This window comes from Plectropomus leopardus, chromosome 8 (assembly GCF_026936395.1).
Source record: "Plectropomus leopardus strain MGB_pleo_1.0 chromosome 8, ASM2693639v1, whole genome shotgun sequence".
NCBI lineage: Eukaryota > Metazoa > Chordata > Actinopteri > Perciformes > Serranidae > Plectropomus > Plectropomus leopardus.
In genome coordinates this window covers 27,928,733-27,945,149 of record NC_142183.1, presented here as the reverse complement: position 1 = coordinate 27,945,149, position 16,417 = coordinate 27,928,733, and the positions used below count along the sequence as shown (strand labels likewise).

Below are 16,417 nucleotides of genomic sequence, written 5' to 3'. Positions count from 1 at the left end.
ACTAAACACGTGTACACATTCATCAGCACGCACACACACACACACACACACACACACACACACACATATGTACACGCTGCTGTAATACCAGAGAGACAATAAGAAAGGTAAATGAAAAAGGAGCTGAATTAACTGGAGCGTGTATGAGAGGAGAAGCAGCCTGTCTGATGCTACACAAGGGTCTAGTATGAATTCTTAACACTCCCACATTCACACTTGTATTAAAGCCATATTTTTTCTGTTGTTTTCAAAACAGTCCAAAAATAGTTCGTTTTTTTCCTTTTTTTTAGATATGAAGACACAATTTGTTGATTGTACACAGTGGTGGCAGCAGCCACACTCGGAGGGATCTAGTCCAGATTAAATTTGTCATTATATTATGATTCATGCTGGAGTGACAGGCTAGAAATCACACCTAATAAAATTAAACAAGAGCAGAGCCATTTTTTTTTACATTTTTAGCATGGCAATTATAAAAACTCAAAATATGACATGTCCAGATTTAAATCTAAATCTAAAATACGGGCATATTATTTATAAACCAGAATTTAAAGTGCCCCTCGAGACCTGTTTTAAAGTACCAATACTAACATAGTTTTCCAACATAATAGTTAAAGCTCCAGTGTGTAGGATTTAGAGGAATACATTGGCAGAAATGGAATATGATTTTCATAACTATGTTTTCATTAGTGTATAATCACCTGAAACTAAGAATGGTTGCGTTTTCGTTAGAATGATCTGTTTATAGATAAGTAGCAGGTCCTTTACTACAGGGTCTACCTTGTGGTTCTACAGTAGTCCGGAACAAACAAACTGCTCTAGACAGGGCTATTTGCCTTTTCGTATTGGCAACCGTACATCTTACACATGGCACATGAGAAAAGTTTCAGTTAGTTGCAGCCTTTACCATTAGATGCCACCAAATCCTAAACACTGGACTTGGGCTGTAACAGATCTACTCTTTATGCCTCATTGAGAATTCTGGATCAGGCCTCTGCCCCTCCCACTACCACTGCTTGCACTAGGTTTAGCTTTCACTTTTTGCTTTCTCCAGTGCTGCTGGCGCTAGGTTGACCAGTAAAAGAGCAGTGTGCATTAAGATGGCTGGCGTTAACGTTAGAGGAAACATGTGGAGAGATTCAGCCATACGTTATCAAGACTCATTAAGACCCAGACTCAGATGAGGAGTCCACCAAAATAGGCGACTTACAGATGTATCAGAATGGAGTAGTTAGCATCATTAATTTTTTACGTTGTTTGCTAGCTGGCAGTGGCTGACCCAGCTTTAGCAGTTCTGAAACTTGAAATAATATCTGCTAAGGTGGGATTTCGGTAGATGGTGAAACATAGCTCAAAGGTCCAGGTTTACATCCAAAACACTTTACCACGTTTGCCTACAAACTTTTACTATGCTGACTCTGCTCTCTGTACTGAGCATCCTGCTCTGTGCTGGCAGATGTTTCTTTGCAGATGTTATAACAAAGACTGTTCCCTTGTCAATATGTTGCCCATATCAGACAGCGATTGGCTTTTATATTAGAGACGTACTTAATCTAGTTTTCCCGGCCTACGGTTGAAGTGCACAGATATTACCCCCTCAGCAGAGAAAACAACTCTCCAGAGACAAGCTTTGGACAATTACAAGTCAATACAGTCAAGGTCATTCATTTTAGGGGACATAAATATAAGAAAAACATATTATTGAGTGGAGGTGTTCTTCTTCTATATATATATTGAATAACTCCTAAATTCTGTGAACTCGTTTTGTCATTTAAAAAAAAAGTACATTGACAAAACAACTGTGGCTGTCTCTAGCTCAGTATGTATATGGGACTGGTGTTGCATGGCATAGTTGTAGTCTACTACGTAAGCTAATACGTGTGTGCATGTGCAGCACAGATACAGTATTTATTCTGTAAACAGTATTGTATATCAAGAAGCGTTTTCTTCTTTCTTTGTGAGTCTGAAAATAGCTAATAGTAACTGTCCTGGTCTTGATGATACAAACAAGATGTGAAGAGAAAGAAGTGCCACATAATCATTGGTTTAATAGAAACAAATATCTATGGGAATAGAAGATTACTGAGTTGTTGTATTATGTTAATGTGAACTGATAAATTGGTAGTAAGATTTCCAGATTATTATTTTTATTATTTCTGATTGAAAACAGACAATAGTTGTAATCGATTACTGTTACTGTTACCTTTCTAGCAAGAACAGTACAACATACTGTTAATTACAGTGGTTTCCTGCTGATACTGTAAAAGATACAGAGATAAACTAAGAGCAATGCAAGCTGGTTAAAGTAAGATTGCATTATTCTGTTTCTCATGTGAAGCAGTTATTTCTAAAATGTTGTTACTCACCAGCACAGCCGTTGCATCTGCGCTGCTTACACAGAGGTCATATCAGAATACAGAACAAAACACCTGCATCATGACTTTGGGTGGGCAAGATATCCCAGTGCAAATTTTTGCTTATCTCATCATCTTTCCCTAATCCTCTGCATACACCATTTGTTTGTATTGCGAGTGAAGTGTAATGTTTAAAAATAGTTGTAATAAAGCGTAAATTTCACCTTCTCACCTCTACACTTCATGCCTGTGGGAGGACCCAATATTTTCTAACTTTCAATAAACAAGCACAGGCAAGAAAAGGTAGTGGAAGAGTTTGATGTGCCTGAAAATAGATATAAAAAGGCAGGCAGAGAGGAAAACTATTTTCAAACTTTGTTCTATGTGTTGCTAAAAGTAAAGGGTTTTAGAATTTAAGGAAGATGCTGTTGAGTCTATGTGCACATTATGTCAAGATACCACTAAGCTGTTGATAATTTCCCAGCTCTTAATGGCACACTTCATGACCAAAGCGGCAACGATTAATTGGTTAGTTGTCAACTGTTTAATTAACCGCCAACTCATTTGACTCTTTTTTTTTTTTAACTCAAACCCATTAAGGATCAAACATTTACTATTGCAGCTTCTTAAATGTGACTATTTTCTGTTTGCTGTACTCCTCTATGAGAGTTAACTGATTATCTTTGGGTTGTGGACAGAGCAAGACATCTGAGGACATCATCCTGGGGTTTGGGAAATGCTGATTTGACATTTTTCACCATTTTTGGGCATTTTATAGACCAAACAGCGATTACTTGAAAAAATATCTGACAGATTAATTGACAGAAAAAATAACCATTAGTTTAAGATCTGTCCATGATCATTCTGGTTATCAAGGAAGTAGAATCTAAGTGTCAAATACTAAATATATATATACACAATGATTTATTTAATCTTGCGTCATTGATTATTTTGGAAAGATACAAAACACTTGTCTTAAATTGAGGATACTCCATTTTAAAACAGAGCTCTAATTTTGATTATTTGCATCAAATGGGACTTTAAGGAACAAAACAAAAAGGCTTAGCATGTGTATTTCATAAACAGAGAAAACTATGGGTGGTGGAGTGTGAAATAGCAAAAACCTACCTCTTACAGAAAATCTTTTCCCAAAGTGCTGAGGCTTCAGGGCATTTAATTAACCACAAGAATTGGACTGACAAATTGAGGCCACAGTTCGACCTACACAAAATTGTTTTTGACTCTACAGAAGCTTCAGTGCCATAGTTCATTTTGATTCAAATGAGTTATATCTTAGGAATGACTTCACATGTTAATAACAAACAATTTTAAAAAATAGTGTTGAGATGTAAGAAGCTGTGGCCTACATTGTTCTTTTCTGAAGCTGTTTTTTTTTACCATTCAAAGCCTCAAAGCAGCTGTAACCTATATTGTTGCAGGGCTACCTGCGCCAGTGCAGGAAGCGTGTGGACATGTTCAATGACGACCAGCTGAAGGTCATCTTTGGGAACATCGAGGACATCTACCGCTTCCAGATGGGCTTCGTTAGAGACTTGGAGAAACAGTACAACACAGAGGAACCCCACCTCTCTGAAATTGGCCCATGCTTTTTAGAACACGTGAGTTCAAAGTGTGTTTTCTTAAGTCCTTTTTTTAACACGCTGTGATAAAAACGTACAGATGCTGTCCAGCTGAGAGCAGCCATAATTGCTAATAATTTTGTTAGGCCTGTTATCTCAAATTATCTCGTTATCTTGTGATAATAGTTAAGTTGTGGAGATAATTAAGTCACCAGCAAACAGTTTATCTTGAGATAACGAGATAATTAAGTCATGATCTTGAGAAAACAGCTCTAATAAAAATTTTAGTAACCGGAGCTGCTCTTCTGTACACGTTGGCACTCTCTTCCCCCGCATGTTTTATTGAATAGAGGATTCATTACATCATTCCCTCTCTCATCATGTCTCTTTCTGCTCCTTTAATCTACAGCAAGATGGTTTTTGGATCTATTCAGAATACTGTAATAACCATTTGGATGCCTGTATGGAGCTGAGCAAACTGATGAGGGACGGCAGGTACCAGCACTTCTTCGAGGCCTGTCGCCTCCTCCAGCAAATGATTGACATTGCCATAGATGGCTTTCTGCTCACCCCTGTCCAGAAAATCTGCAAATATCCACTCCAGTTGGCTGAGCTTCTCAAATACACTGCGCAGGAGCACAGGTACTGTACTCTTTGGCCAAGGTCACATTTAATCTGCTGAATATGTTCCTTTATGATGGCAGTTTACTTGTTTCTAAAAAAGAAGGCATTACTGATGCATCATTGTGCTCCAGATGCATCATGTTGCAGTACGGCCATTGCAGGTGTTGGGTTTATTCTACTGACGCGGTGATTAGCCATGCATGAACTGAAACAAATGTCATTTTGCACTCTTTCACCAGCTTTCTGTGAATGTTGCAGAGAAAAACATTTCATCAAGGAAACTTAGTTGTGTTGAAAACGACAGTAATGCAATTCACAATCACATCAAATCATTTTCATGTCCGTAGAAACATCACATAAGACTGTGATATAAATAGATCATAGATTAAATATGAATTTGGGCTTTTGTTGGCACATACACGAGCGTCAACATTCCCCGCACACAGTGCATGCACAGCACAGCACACAACGTAAACATTTGCAGATACACGAGCATCCAGATGTGCAAACTCATGCGTGCAAACCCACAGAAACATGGTGTAAGTGATTCAGTGCGTCTCAGCCAGCTCCAGGTCATTCACAAACCACGCGTTCTCAGCCAGAGAGGGACAGGTGCCAGCTCTGCCAGCTCTGCCTGCCAGATCACAGTGTTTGACTGTTAGGAGCTGTAGAGAATCTGCCAGATATAGGCCTGCTCTCTGTCACACACACACACACAACACTGTCACACACACACACACACACACACACACGCATTATCTTCCAAAGTGAGGATTGGATCCGTTGCACATCTAAAGCCAGAGGGATAAATCCAGCTCAGTTAGCAAAGACGCAGTCAGAGTTAACTGTGGATAGAGAAAGTGGCTGATTAGAATTAAATAGCAGTGTGTTATTTTGACTGTGTTCCAGCAGACTTACTGCTGCTACTTGAGTTTATAACCCCAGTCCTTTAATAGGCTACTCTGTATCATCCACCACTGCAACATTACATGTCTTTTTTTAAAGGGTGGCAGATGTCCAAGGGCTGTAACTTTTCCCTTTAACACTCTGAGGGTAATTATGTATACACTGTGTCCGTAGTGATTATCGATACGTGGCGGCAGCACTGGCGGTAATGCGGAACGTCACTCAGCAAATCAACGAGAGGAAGAGGAGACTGGAGAACATCGACAAGATCGCCCAGTGGCAAGCCTCTGTTCTGGACTGGGAGGTATGTGTATGTATTGACTGTGGAGTCTTTTACAAGCATCTGATGTCCACTGATGGTGTTTTACTGACAAAATCCGGTCTGGTCTGTTTAGTCCATCTGTTAAGTCAAAGATGTTGCAAAGGGATGAATAAACTTAAATTTTACTCCATGCATCTTTCACTAAATGTAGAGAACAATCTTAAGTTTACATAGGGAGAGCGTCCTATTAAATTTTTGTTTATGTTTTTTTAAAATCCCAAAGTCACTCATTTAATTAATCTAAGGGGAAAATGACCTAAAAAAAGAATTCCAATTTGTTTTTCCATGGCCTAAGTTTAGTCAGTATTTGTGAAGCTACTGTCTCTCAAAGCCAGAAAGAACATGTGATGTCAGAGGGTATAAAGTCTGGAGCTGCTCCATACACACTAAATGGGAGCCTGATTTTGTGGACCCACAGAAAGATTGTTTGGTTTTTAATACGTAAAGAAGTTTTATTCTTTTGAGCTTAAGTTTTATTTTCTTATAGAGCAGTTCCCAACTTAAAACCCCATGACATCACAAATATGAGTCTCAAGCTTTTGAAGTTGGGAGAGGGTTGTTTATGTTTACTAATGTTTTTGGACTGTCTTAGGCCATAGGAATAAAATGTATGAATTTGGAAAATGGTTATAGTTCCCATAGTTCCCCTTTAAAGTCCCCATGAAATGAAAAATAAATTTCCCAAGGTCAAATCCTGTGGCCCTGTTAATTAACCATCTATCTGCTATTATATATTTGTAAATAAAAAAAAAAAAAAAAAAAAAAGAAGAAAAAAAAATAACCGTATTTTTACATCAAAATCCATTTTTCCCTAATTTTTCCTCTTTAAATCAGGTAAAACTGTTTCAAATGTATGATGACTTATCCTGCACTCAGCAATGTTAACAAAAGTTCATTCAATCAAATGAGACTTTCTAGCTAGCTACACCGGTCATATAAAACTGCAGGATGTAAAAGCTAACAGAGTAATTTAGAGAGAGATAGAAAGGGCTGTGTATTTTGATATCAGTGGGCAAAACTTTTGTTTTAATTTTCAAAACGATGTGGTTGAGATCTAATTTATTCATCTTTCCCTCAGCCTCCTCCTGATCTAACAGCGAGGGGTGTGTGTGGAATCAACAGTCTGCTCAGCAGCAGACTCTGCTGTAGCTTTGTATTGTACGAAATTCCAAGCCCACTTTTTAGCAGCCCAAACAAATGCAAAGGATTTGTTTGAAATCCCCCTTGTAGCTGTACGCCACTCAAATATTACGTTTTATTGGGAAGTACCTCCAATTCAATATTTATGGAAACAGTAAATGTTTGTCCTTTTAACAAACCAAAAATGACATATTCTCAAATTGCACTTTATGATTTAAAAGGTATGTTTAGTATTTTTTAACCTATAATTTATGTTTAAGGGGCTAATGGCAACAACATTTTTTTTAAATTGGCCCAGTGTTGAGCAGTATTAAGAGTGCTTCAAACAGGCTGCAGTGTAACCACTCTGGGCATGTTCTTAGTGTCAAGGTATGTCCACTAAAAGGGCTTGCCTTTGCCACAGACAGGTTCAGATTGTTATTATTACTGTCTGACAACATTACAATAAAGAGTCCTACAGCGATAGAGCTTTTTGTTAAAGAGTAGGACTTTTTTGTTCAACCAGAAACAGCCTAAAATATCACCTTCGCCAAACCCACCATACTCTTTATAAATAAGCAGTAATTTTATCATGGATAAATCAGCATATTTTTTATATCGAAAAGGGCGAATTAAGAGTTTATTTCAACTAAACCATGTTGGTGATTATTGGAACAGTGAAAAGATGATACAAGATGTTGTTTTTTTTTTAGTTTTAGTTTGTTTCTGCTGACTTGAATTAATGTGTTTTATGAAGATAAAATTACTACCTATTTAAATGGGGGTTTGGTGATGACGATTTCGGGGCTGTTTTGTGGTTTAACAAAAAGGATGTTAGTCTTTAACGAAAAGGTCTGTCTCTGTAGGGTTCCTTTCCATAAATTGTCATTGGCAAAAAATAGCAGTGTGTTTCATCACTGATGGCAGCAGAGTTCCCTCTCAGTAATGGATTGATTTCAGCTTTTTAAAATGTATTTATTTAACCTTTATTTAACTAGGTAAAGCTTATTGAGATAGAAAATCTGTTTGTCAAAAGCGACCGGGCCAAGAGGCAGCAGAATTTTACAAATAATGTTCCTGATGGAGAAATACCGAATTTACCCTTAAATAGAGTAGTTTCACAAAGTTTGAGGGCGTGTTAAAGACATGTGGGGGAAAAAACATGAAAATGAATGCAGCAGAGGTCAAGATATTCTAAGTTGTATTCACAAGTATGGGTCAAGGTCCAAAAATGCTGTATCCTACAAACTGAAAGTATTTTTTAACCAGTCATGTCCAGAAAAATCTGTAAAGCAGGCTCTCTTTTAAAAAAAAAAAAAAATGGATTTTTTAACTATGATATCATCACAGTTAATTTATCAGATTAAAAAAAATCCAGAAAAAAGCTACAGAAGACACTGTTTTCACAGGCTGAGACATTCGAAAAATGACAGGGAAAACATCTTTACTGTATGTGTAAAACTGGTGGAGTTGCATCATTTGCATAGCTATGTCTGTGAAAGTTTCATCTATAAAGTGTGTTTGTGTTTCTAGGGGGATGATATCTTGGACAGGAGCTCGGAGCTCATCTACACTGGGGAGTTGTCATGGATCTATCAGCCGTATGGACGCAGCCAGCAGCGAGTCTTCTTCCTCTTTGATCACCAGCTGGTCCTCTGTAAGAAGGTAGGCTCTCTCTCTTTCAGTCTTTGTTCACTTTCTCCCTTTTTTTTGAACACCATGTTGGCTGAAAACAAGCTGATAAGCTGAAACACACCCTCAGCCTGTGCTCCTCAAAGTTGTGTATCACATGGCTGGTGACGGAGACGCCTGAAGACAATGTGACTTCTTCAACCTTACTCGAGAGCTGCAAATAGATTACATAATTCCTTATGAGACGCACCAGCCCTCAGTGAAGACACTTTCAAATCCTCAGCACCTTTCACAAAATGGAGCTGTGGTAGTTTGGGCTCTAATGCACCGAGGCTGTGCTCTCCTGTCAGACCAGTGTTCACGCTCGGCTAGACTCGACAATACATGCACACAGAGACACAGACACAAATGCAGACGGACACTTACGCGCAAACACACACAGAGGCTGGAGAACTGCCTCATCACACGCGTACACACGTGCACAAACTGAGGAGCTGTAATTTTGCCATTGCACAGACAAATACAGAAAAAAACCTTAACAAAGACATATAGATAGAATTTCCTTTTGTTTTTCTATCCTTCCATCTGTCCTCATCCTTCCCGCTTCTATCATTATTGAACATCACTGACTCCAGAAATGAACTCCAGCGTTTCTGCAGATCACACGTGTTGCCTAAATAAACTCTGCTCCAATGCACGCTAATTGTAAATTCTTGTCTTTGTTCCAAACATCCCTCCCCAGTATCTTCAGTACATGTGTAATGGCAGTCCTCAGGGTGTATTAGTAACACGTTGCATATAGCCTTCCATTTGTTCTGCTCATCTCTTCCTTATCAGCACACAGATGCAGATTTGTCTCTGCATGCTTATTAAAGATGCCCGTTGCTGTTTTTTTCTTTTTGCCTTCCTTGACCTTATCGTGTGACTGGATGTTATTTGGTCCTAAGGCAATGGTCACGATGAAGGTTTCTCCTATGTGGCTGTCTTATCCCTGCAAAGTTACGTCGGTTATGGTTACTTGTAGTTGATGAACTGCTGTGGAGCTGAAAAATCATTCTGATGAATAATTCATCAGCAGGAATGTGAGGATTTGCTTCTTTTTTGTCTTGTATGATAGTAACCTGAATATCTTTGTATTTTGGACAGTAGGACATCTTTTGACAACCAGTAATCAGCTGTGATTTAAGAAAACTGTGATAAGACATTTGAAGATGTCTTTTTTTGCTACTATTTTCCAACATTTTATAGACCCAGTTAATCAATCATCAAAAATATTTGGAGATTAATCAGTGACAAAGATGCTATATGCTGCCTTGAACTGGTGTAGTTGCAAAATATAAATTAAATATTTACAGTTTTTTGTATATTTTATAGGCTAACCTAGAAGCTGAAAGAGAGACTTAACATAAGATGCACACTTCTTTTAGTTACACTTCTCATGCCAGATGTTTCTGATGTATCTTATACACTTAGGCTGTGTTCAAAATCATTCCTTATTTATCCTATAGTGCACTATATTTACTGTCCGCCATGCTTCATATTTGATCCTGTAGATGTGAAAATTAACAGGGACTCTACAGCTGTCAGTCATAATGCAAGAATGATGATGATAAGTAAATGTCTGAAATTTCATTTTACTGCTCACTTTTGAGCCACTGACTGTCTGTTATATAGGTAGTAGTGAATGAGTGAAGAGGAGAGTGATTGTGGACACGCTACATGTCTTAGACACCATGGTTACCATGATGGTGTCAGACTTCATGAAGTGGACAGAATATCAGAAAAACAATTCTTGATACAATGCAGTACAATGGAGCTGTAGTTATTAATCGATAATCAGATAGTTGATCATCAGAAAATTAGTTGATTAATCATTTTAAGGGTTTTTGTAAACTGAGATATCCCTGGGTTTTTGGCTGTGGGATTAACTAGTTTTTTAAGGACATGACATCCTACATGCCAACTCCCGAATTTCCCCTGGAGACTCCTGTTTTTTATTCCCCTTGTCCAGTTCTCCCGTATTTCTCCCGATTTATGACACATTTTTACCCCTTGTTTACCTGTTTATGATAGCAGCCTCTTTCTGTACAGCTTGTATAAGCCCCTGCAGTTTTAAAAGCCTACTGTTTTCTTCCCGTTGGAAGGGCACCCGTTGGGCCTGCATGAGTCAGGCGCAGCTGCCACTGGACACTGTGTCCATGCTAACCACGTTGCGTGTGTGTTTTGTTTTTGCTTTTTTAATATTGATATATGCCATCTCTATCCAAGCGCACTTTTCTCTTAAACATTTAAACAGTGCTAGCGCCCTGGCGCCATGCAGGTAAATGTCCACAGACAAGAAGAAGACAAAGAGAATATTTTCTGATATTGTCTCATATTGATCTCAGGCCCCTGAACTGAATCAAATCAAAATCATATTGTGACAGACTTTGTAATATCAGAAAATACTGTATAGTTGTCCAAAGAATCAACACAATATCAGATTGACATAAAACTTGTGAAACTAGTACCCCGCTGTCTAAAAGAAACCGTAAACCTCCTGTTATGCCTCGCTTAGGCATCCAAGACCCAGCGGTGTGTGGGCCAGAATAGACAGCCATCTGTAGGCCCCTGACAAGTCTATAGCACAGCCTTCCTCCATGAACAAAAACAAAAAAATAATGTATTCTACTAAAAAATGCTATGACTATACTTATTATTTTGTCATTTTCATTCTTTAAAAGTCACCATAATGCAGGAAACAAAGTCTCTGAAACTCAAAAGTTTCTGTGGGAGGACCCCCATACCCCCACTTTTGCTGCAAAATCCTCCCTATTTTGGAGGTCTGAAGTTTGGCAGACATGCATGACATTGCTCAGGCAAACTCAGATGGACATTTTTGCACATTTTCAACTCAAGTCATTAGAAAATAACTGCAGTGAAAAAAAAAACAGCTCAATACAGCAAAATCACTAACAACAGTCATGTGTGACTCAAGTGTCATCAAAAACTGACCACCACAAGCTTCACAGAGATTGTTTTTGCAGTGTTTTTTTTATTAGATTGTACTGCTGTACCTAATGAACTAGTATATTTACCATTGTTGAGATAGTACTTCCTACCTTTATGATATCGAGTGTGTCAAGCAGCTTTGCAGAGAAATTTGGCATCCTGCAATGTGTGTGGAAGGTGTTTGTATGTTTGGGCAGCAGATGGAAAGGGTTGCGTAAGGCAGACTCTCAGGATACCAAGGGAAGGATGCTTGTTGACACCTCTAAGGTTCAGCACACACATGCACACATTAACAGACGTTCCCCTCCTCCTCTTCCCCAGGATCTGATACGCCGGGACATCTTGTACTATAAGGGCCGCATCGACATGGATCGCTACGAGGTGCGGGACGCCATAGATGGCCGCGACGATGACTTCAATGTCAGCGTTAAGAATGCCTTCAAATTGTGCAACAAAGACAGTGAGGAGATCCACATCTTCCTGGCCAAGAAACCAGAGGAGAAGATCCGCTGGCTCAGGGCCTTCCACGAGGAGAGGAAGATGGTGCAGGAGGATGAGAAAATCGGTTAGTCACGCACCTCCCTGTTTGGAAAGCATTAGTTTCATTCACAATGGCCAATGGAGCTTCAGTTACATGTTGTATTTGCTGCAACACACTACAGGGTACGTAATGTATGCAACATTAACCCTTTGAACCCTGGAAGGAAGTCAGTTTTCTGCATTCAGGCGACCTTAACATACATTTAAACCTTTGAAACCTGACCAAATTGCTTTGATTTCTTTTCAAAAACACGGATTAAAAGGCAATAAGCAACTTGGCAAGAGATGTCCCACAAATTGCAAGAAATCAGGAAAAAAAATTACCTGAAAATTAGTTTTAAAAGAGAGAGAGATGGATACATTATTAGAGATTAATTATTATAAAAAAATACAAAAAAATATATTTCTAATATGTTTATTTTTGTTGTTTTTTTCCCCTTTTTTGTTTCTTTTCACCTTTTTTGTGATTTACCTTTTTTATTTTTTATCTTTTTCCTTTTTTGTGTTTATTTCAGATAATTCTCTTCTAAGTCATAACTTGTAACTTCTTCCTGTATTTTTCAAAGAAATTAATCCGATTTGCTAAGGTTTTAAGCGGTGAAAGCCATAGTTTACATGCTATATGCACATTGTAGTACACATTACATTATTGGGATTTAAGCAGGTTTTATACTTTATTGTGACTTAATTGTGAAAAGCTAAATAATAATTCATAGCTGTTTTTAAGTCTTGGTTAAAGGCAGCTTCTTTTGGCCTCTTATGTCCTCTATTAGTCACATACAATATTGTTTGTTGTTTAGGTTTTGAGATTTCTGAGTACCAGAAGCGGCAGGCAGCCATGACAGTGAGAAAGGTGACCAAACAGAAAGGTGAGGCAACAAGAAGATATCAGGTGATTTCCCTTTTCTTTTCCTCGCTGGTGTGCTCTGTCTTCTCATCGCTGTTTACTCTTTACTCCTTAACCTGCTCTCTTTTTTTACTTTCTACACCTTTTTTAAACATGCCTACTTTGTTTATGAATGGATCTAGACTATCTGTGTACTGAGTAAGCTAGAAAAGTCACGTGGATTCATGTCGTCTCGCTATATTACTTTCAATTTTTTCTCCTTTGAGTTAAATGTTTGTCGGCTGTCACACAAGGATGACTTGATATGAGTTGTAAAGCAGCTGTTAAGCATCAATGAAAAGACAGAGGGCTGTTTGCATGAAGTATTGAGTTTAAAGGGTGATACCGGTGTTCATGACATGTGGATCCTGTGTCACGCTCGTCTCAAGCAAATTTCACACCTCAGGCAACTGTTTGCATTTTTTCTGTCATTGAGTTAGGGTGGTTGTTGGCGGGTATCGCTTGCATTTACATCCAGATTGTCAAGGCACCCTAAACAAAAATAATCCTTTTTCGTTTTCTTCTGATGTGTATAGGTGTTTTATAGTTGATTTATTTTCTTTAAATCTTCTATGTACAACATTCAGAGCATTAATAAAGCAGCAAAAGAACATTTGTTATGGAAAAATATAGTAATGGTGCCCTGAGCAGAGAATGAAGTCTCTCTACCTTTGTGTTAGTTGTTGTCCGAGCTTCTCTGCTCTTTGCTGTGGTTGATAGTAAGGTCGTGCGTCCATGTAAGTGCTTGTAAACTTCGTGTGTGTACACCAGTGGCTAGCAAATCGCCGTTGCTCTGCACTGCCCTTTTACCAAGCAGCAACCCCCTGGACTGAATAATGAAGCCAATGTGGGAGTAAAAAAAAAAAAAACAGTAGTTCCTTGCCACTTGAGGCTGGCTCCAAAAGCGAGTCCATAGTAACACGTGTTAAAAATAAACATGTTGACATGTTCGGTACAAAAAAACAGTTTTTTGGTCTCTACAGCGCATTTCTCTGTTCATGACAATGGGTGGTGATTTTTTTTTTAACCCAACTGTTTACAATTAAAAAGGCATCAAGTTAAGGTCATGGCTGCTTTTAGTGACAGGTTGTCCACGATGCATCACAACAGCCACTGCGCCACCCTCTTGTCCTGCTAACAGCGCTGCCACGAACAGCACCACTAGCTGCTAGCCTTCCAGCTCAGCCCCCTCCATATTGAGTGCAGTGTGCAGAAAACCTCTGAATCAGCCCTTTTTCCAGAAGCAAAAGAAGCATGACAGGCGTAACGTGTAACACAAGAACGTCAGCCTTTAGTGTGACATAACATGCATTGGCAGAACTTTCTAAGCAATGACATAACATGGCAATAACAATAATTTACTCTTTATAATACTACTAATAATAATAAACTTTATTTGTGTAGCACCCTTCATACAAGAAATGCAGCCCAGTGTGCTTTACACAACACGCACTGTTTCACATCAAAACACATAAAACACAAAAAGACATAATAAAACCTGCATGTAAAAATAAAGTAAGATCAGAAAAGAAAACATAGAATGTGTCTTCAAATGGATAAAACCCACTTGATAATGCTAGTAAAAGTAAGATAAAAGAAGGATGAAAATTGAATGCACAGAATGCATAACAAAGATGGAAAAAAAATAAAACCCACTGACATTATTAATAAAAAATAAGCATAAAAATACAGTATAGAAAATACAACAACTGTTACATGCTGTTTGTCTCTGTCCTCTGCTCAGAGGGCAAGAAGCTTCCACACCTCATTGTCTCCCCAATTTATGGACATTTTCAGTCGCTGCTCTTCCTCATTGAGTTAGCTGCTAACTGCTGCTAGCTGCATTTAAAATCTCCCAAAGTGGGTCGCACACATAACAAGTCCTCAAAACATCACACCTGTCCCATCGAGCTGGCTGTCCCTTTTACACAGATGTTGATTTGACACTTTCATGACCTCCGCTGCCGGTGTAAGATAGATGGACAAATACTTTAATAATCCTCTACAGGAAACTACATTTGTTATGGCAGTTCATTCACAGCTAACATCACATAACCACACATAACATTCTTGGATTGTACCTTTAATGCAGAACGTTAGGGCAGAGTAGCAGCATGTTATCCCTGCCTTAAACAAACCTTGAAGAAAAAATGGGCTATTGATACACTCTGAATGTTATATAGAGCCTCTTTAATCACAGCATCTAAAATGTAGAACAATGAGCTTTTACTTTGTGTATTCTAGCACAACATGACACTTTAAAGTCAGGAGGAAAAAAAAGTGCGTTTAAAGCCATATATGTCAGAATACTGTTTACTTTGACAGCCACCAGCTATCTCGGTAACAGAAAAACATGTCAAACAAGTTATTCAAGGTGCTCGTTCCTGATGAAGCATCCGACAGAAGACCCACATGTCCAAAACTGCTGGTATCATCCTTTAAGATTTAGCTGTTTTAGTATTAGGCTAGATGTTTGTACATTTACCATTACTGATGTTCTCGCTATTGCCAGTTTCACAATAAGCATGTAACCATCCATTAAGGTATTAATTAACCAATGATCACTGCTGGAATGTTCTCTCTGACGTTAGGATCCCTGTAGATGTCTGTCAGAAGTATATGTTGTGTGTTTCTAAGTGCTGTATGTGTACATGGCTGGCACAAGGTGAAGTACTCTTTTGAATTTCAGATTCATTTATAGATTTCATCTTGAGAAAGAGGGCCATGTTGTATGGACATGGTTTGAAAATGATAAAGGTATATGCATTAGAGTTCTCCTTAGAGCTAGCACAATAAGATGCCATGGCAACTGCTAAGCAGCATTGGGAGGTGTTGTGATTAACGTTGGCATTGGAGCATGCAGTCACAGTCCAATCTGTTTACAAGCATTATCTTGACTATCCAAGATAAACAGGTTCCTCTAACACAAATAGATCAAACCCTTCTAACTGCTAAAACAGTGTTTGGCAAAATACCCCCCTGCCCCCCCACCTCAAAAAAAGACACTGTTCCTCATCTTTTCATTTTCTTTTTCTAAGATGCCATGGCAACTTTTGAATATTTCATCTCCAAATATTGATTGTATCTAATTTTTAATTGCACTAGCATAGTTGTGATGCTTGTAGACTGTAGCTCAATGACATTGTAGACTGTAGTTAAATGCATATTAACAGCTTTCTGTTGGCTCTATTTTCGCCACTCTTGTGTTCTCAAGTGTCGAGGGTGCTATTCAAACAAACGCGCTGTCAACAAACACGGAAGAACAATGTCCCTTGTCCAAATGCCTGGTGTCATCACTGTATCCGATGTAATCTGTTGGTTCTCTTGTTTGCCTGCTACAGAGTTTGATTGAATAGCATCTTCAGTCTCCCTTGTGTCATTGCTAGAGCTGAATTCCACTTTTGTCCCAATTCAGCTGTCATCATATGATCATACTGTATCATATCTCAGGTTTAATATGCAG

At 38.5% G+C, this 16,417-nt stretch overlaps 1 protein-coding gene across 6 annotated transcripts in view; it reads left to right on the top strand.

Annotated features, from left to right (window-relative positions):
- LOC121948278 (spermatogenesis-associated protein 13-like) overlaps positions 1–16,417 on the top strand; it is a 55,202-nt gene that overhangs the window by 33,986 nt on the left and 4,799 nt on the right. For 4 of the 6 annotated variants that reach the window (XM_088081310.1, XM_042493629.2, XM_042493631.2 and 1 more), the window contains 6 exons: positions 3,794–3,973; positions 4,344–4,576; positions 5,639–5,768; positions 8,439–8,570; positions 11,850–12,093; positions 12,869–12,937. In XM_088081310.1, coding sequence (XP_087937436.1) covers positions 3,794–3,973; positions 4,344–4,576; positions 5,639–5,768; positions 8,439–8,570; positions 11,850–12,093; positions 12,869–12,937 — 988 coding nt within the window. Of the gene's footprint in view, positions 1–3,793; positions 3,974–4,343; positions 4,577–5,638; positions 5,769–8,438; positions 8,571–11,849; positions 12,094–12,868; positions 12,961–15,643; positions 15,701–16,417 lie in introns of those variants that run through there. The other 2 variants (XM_088081312.1, XM_088081311.1) reach the window with 2 other exon arrangements.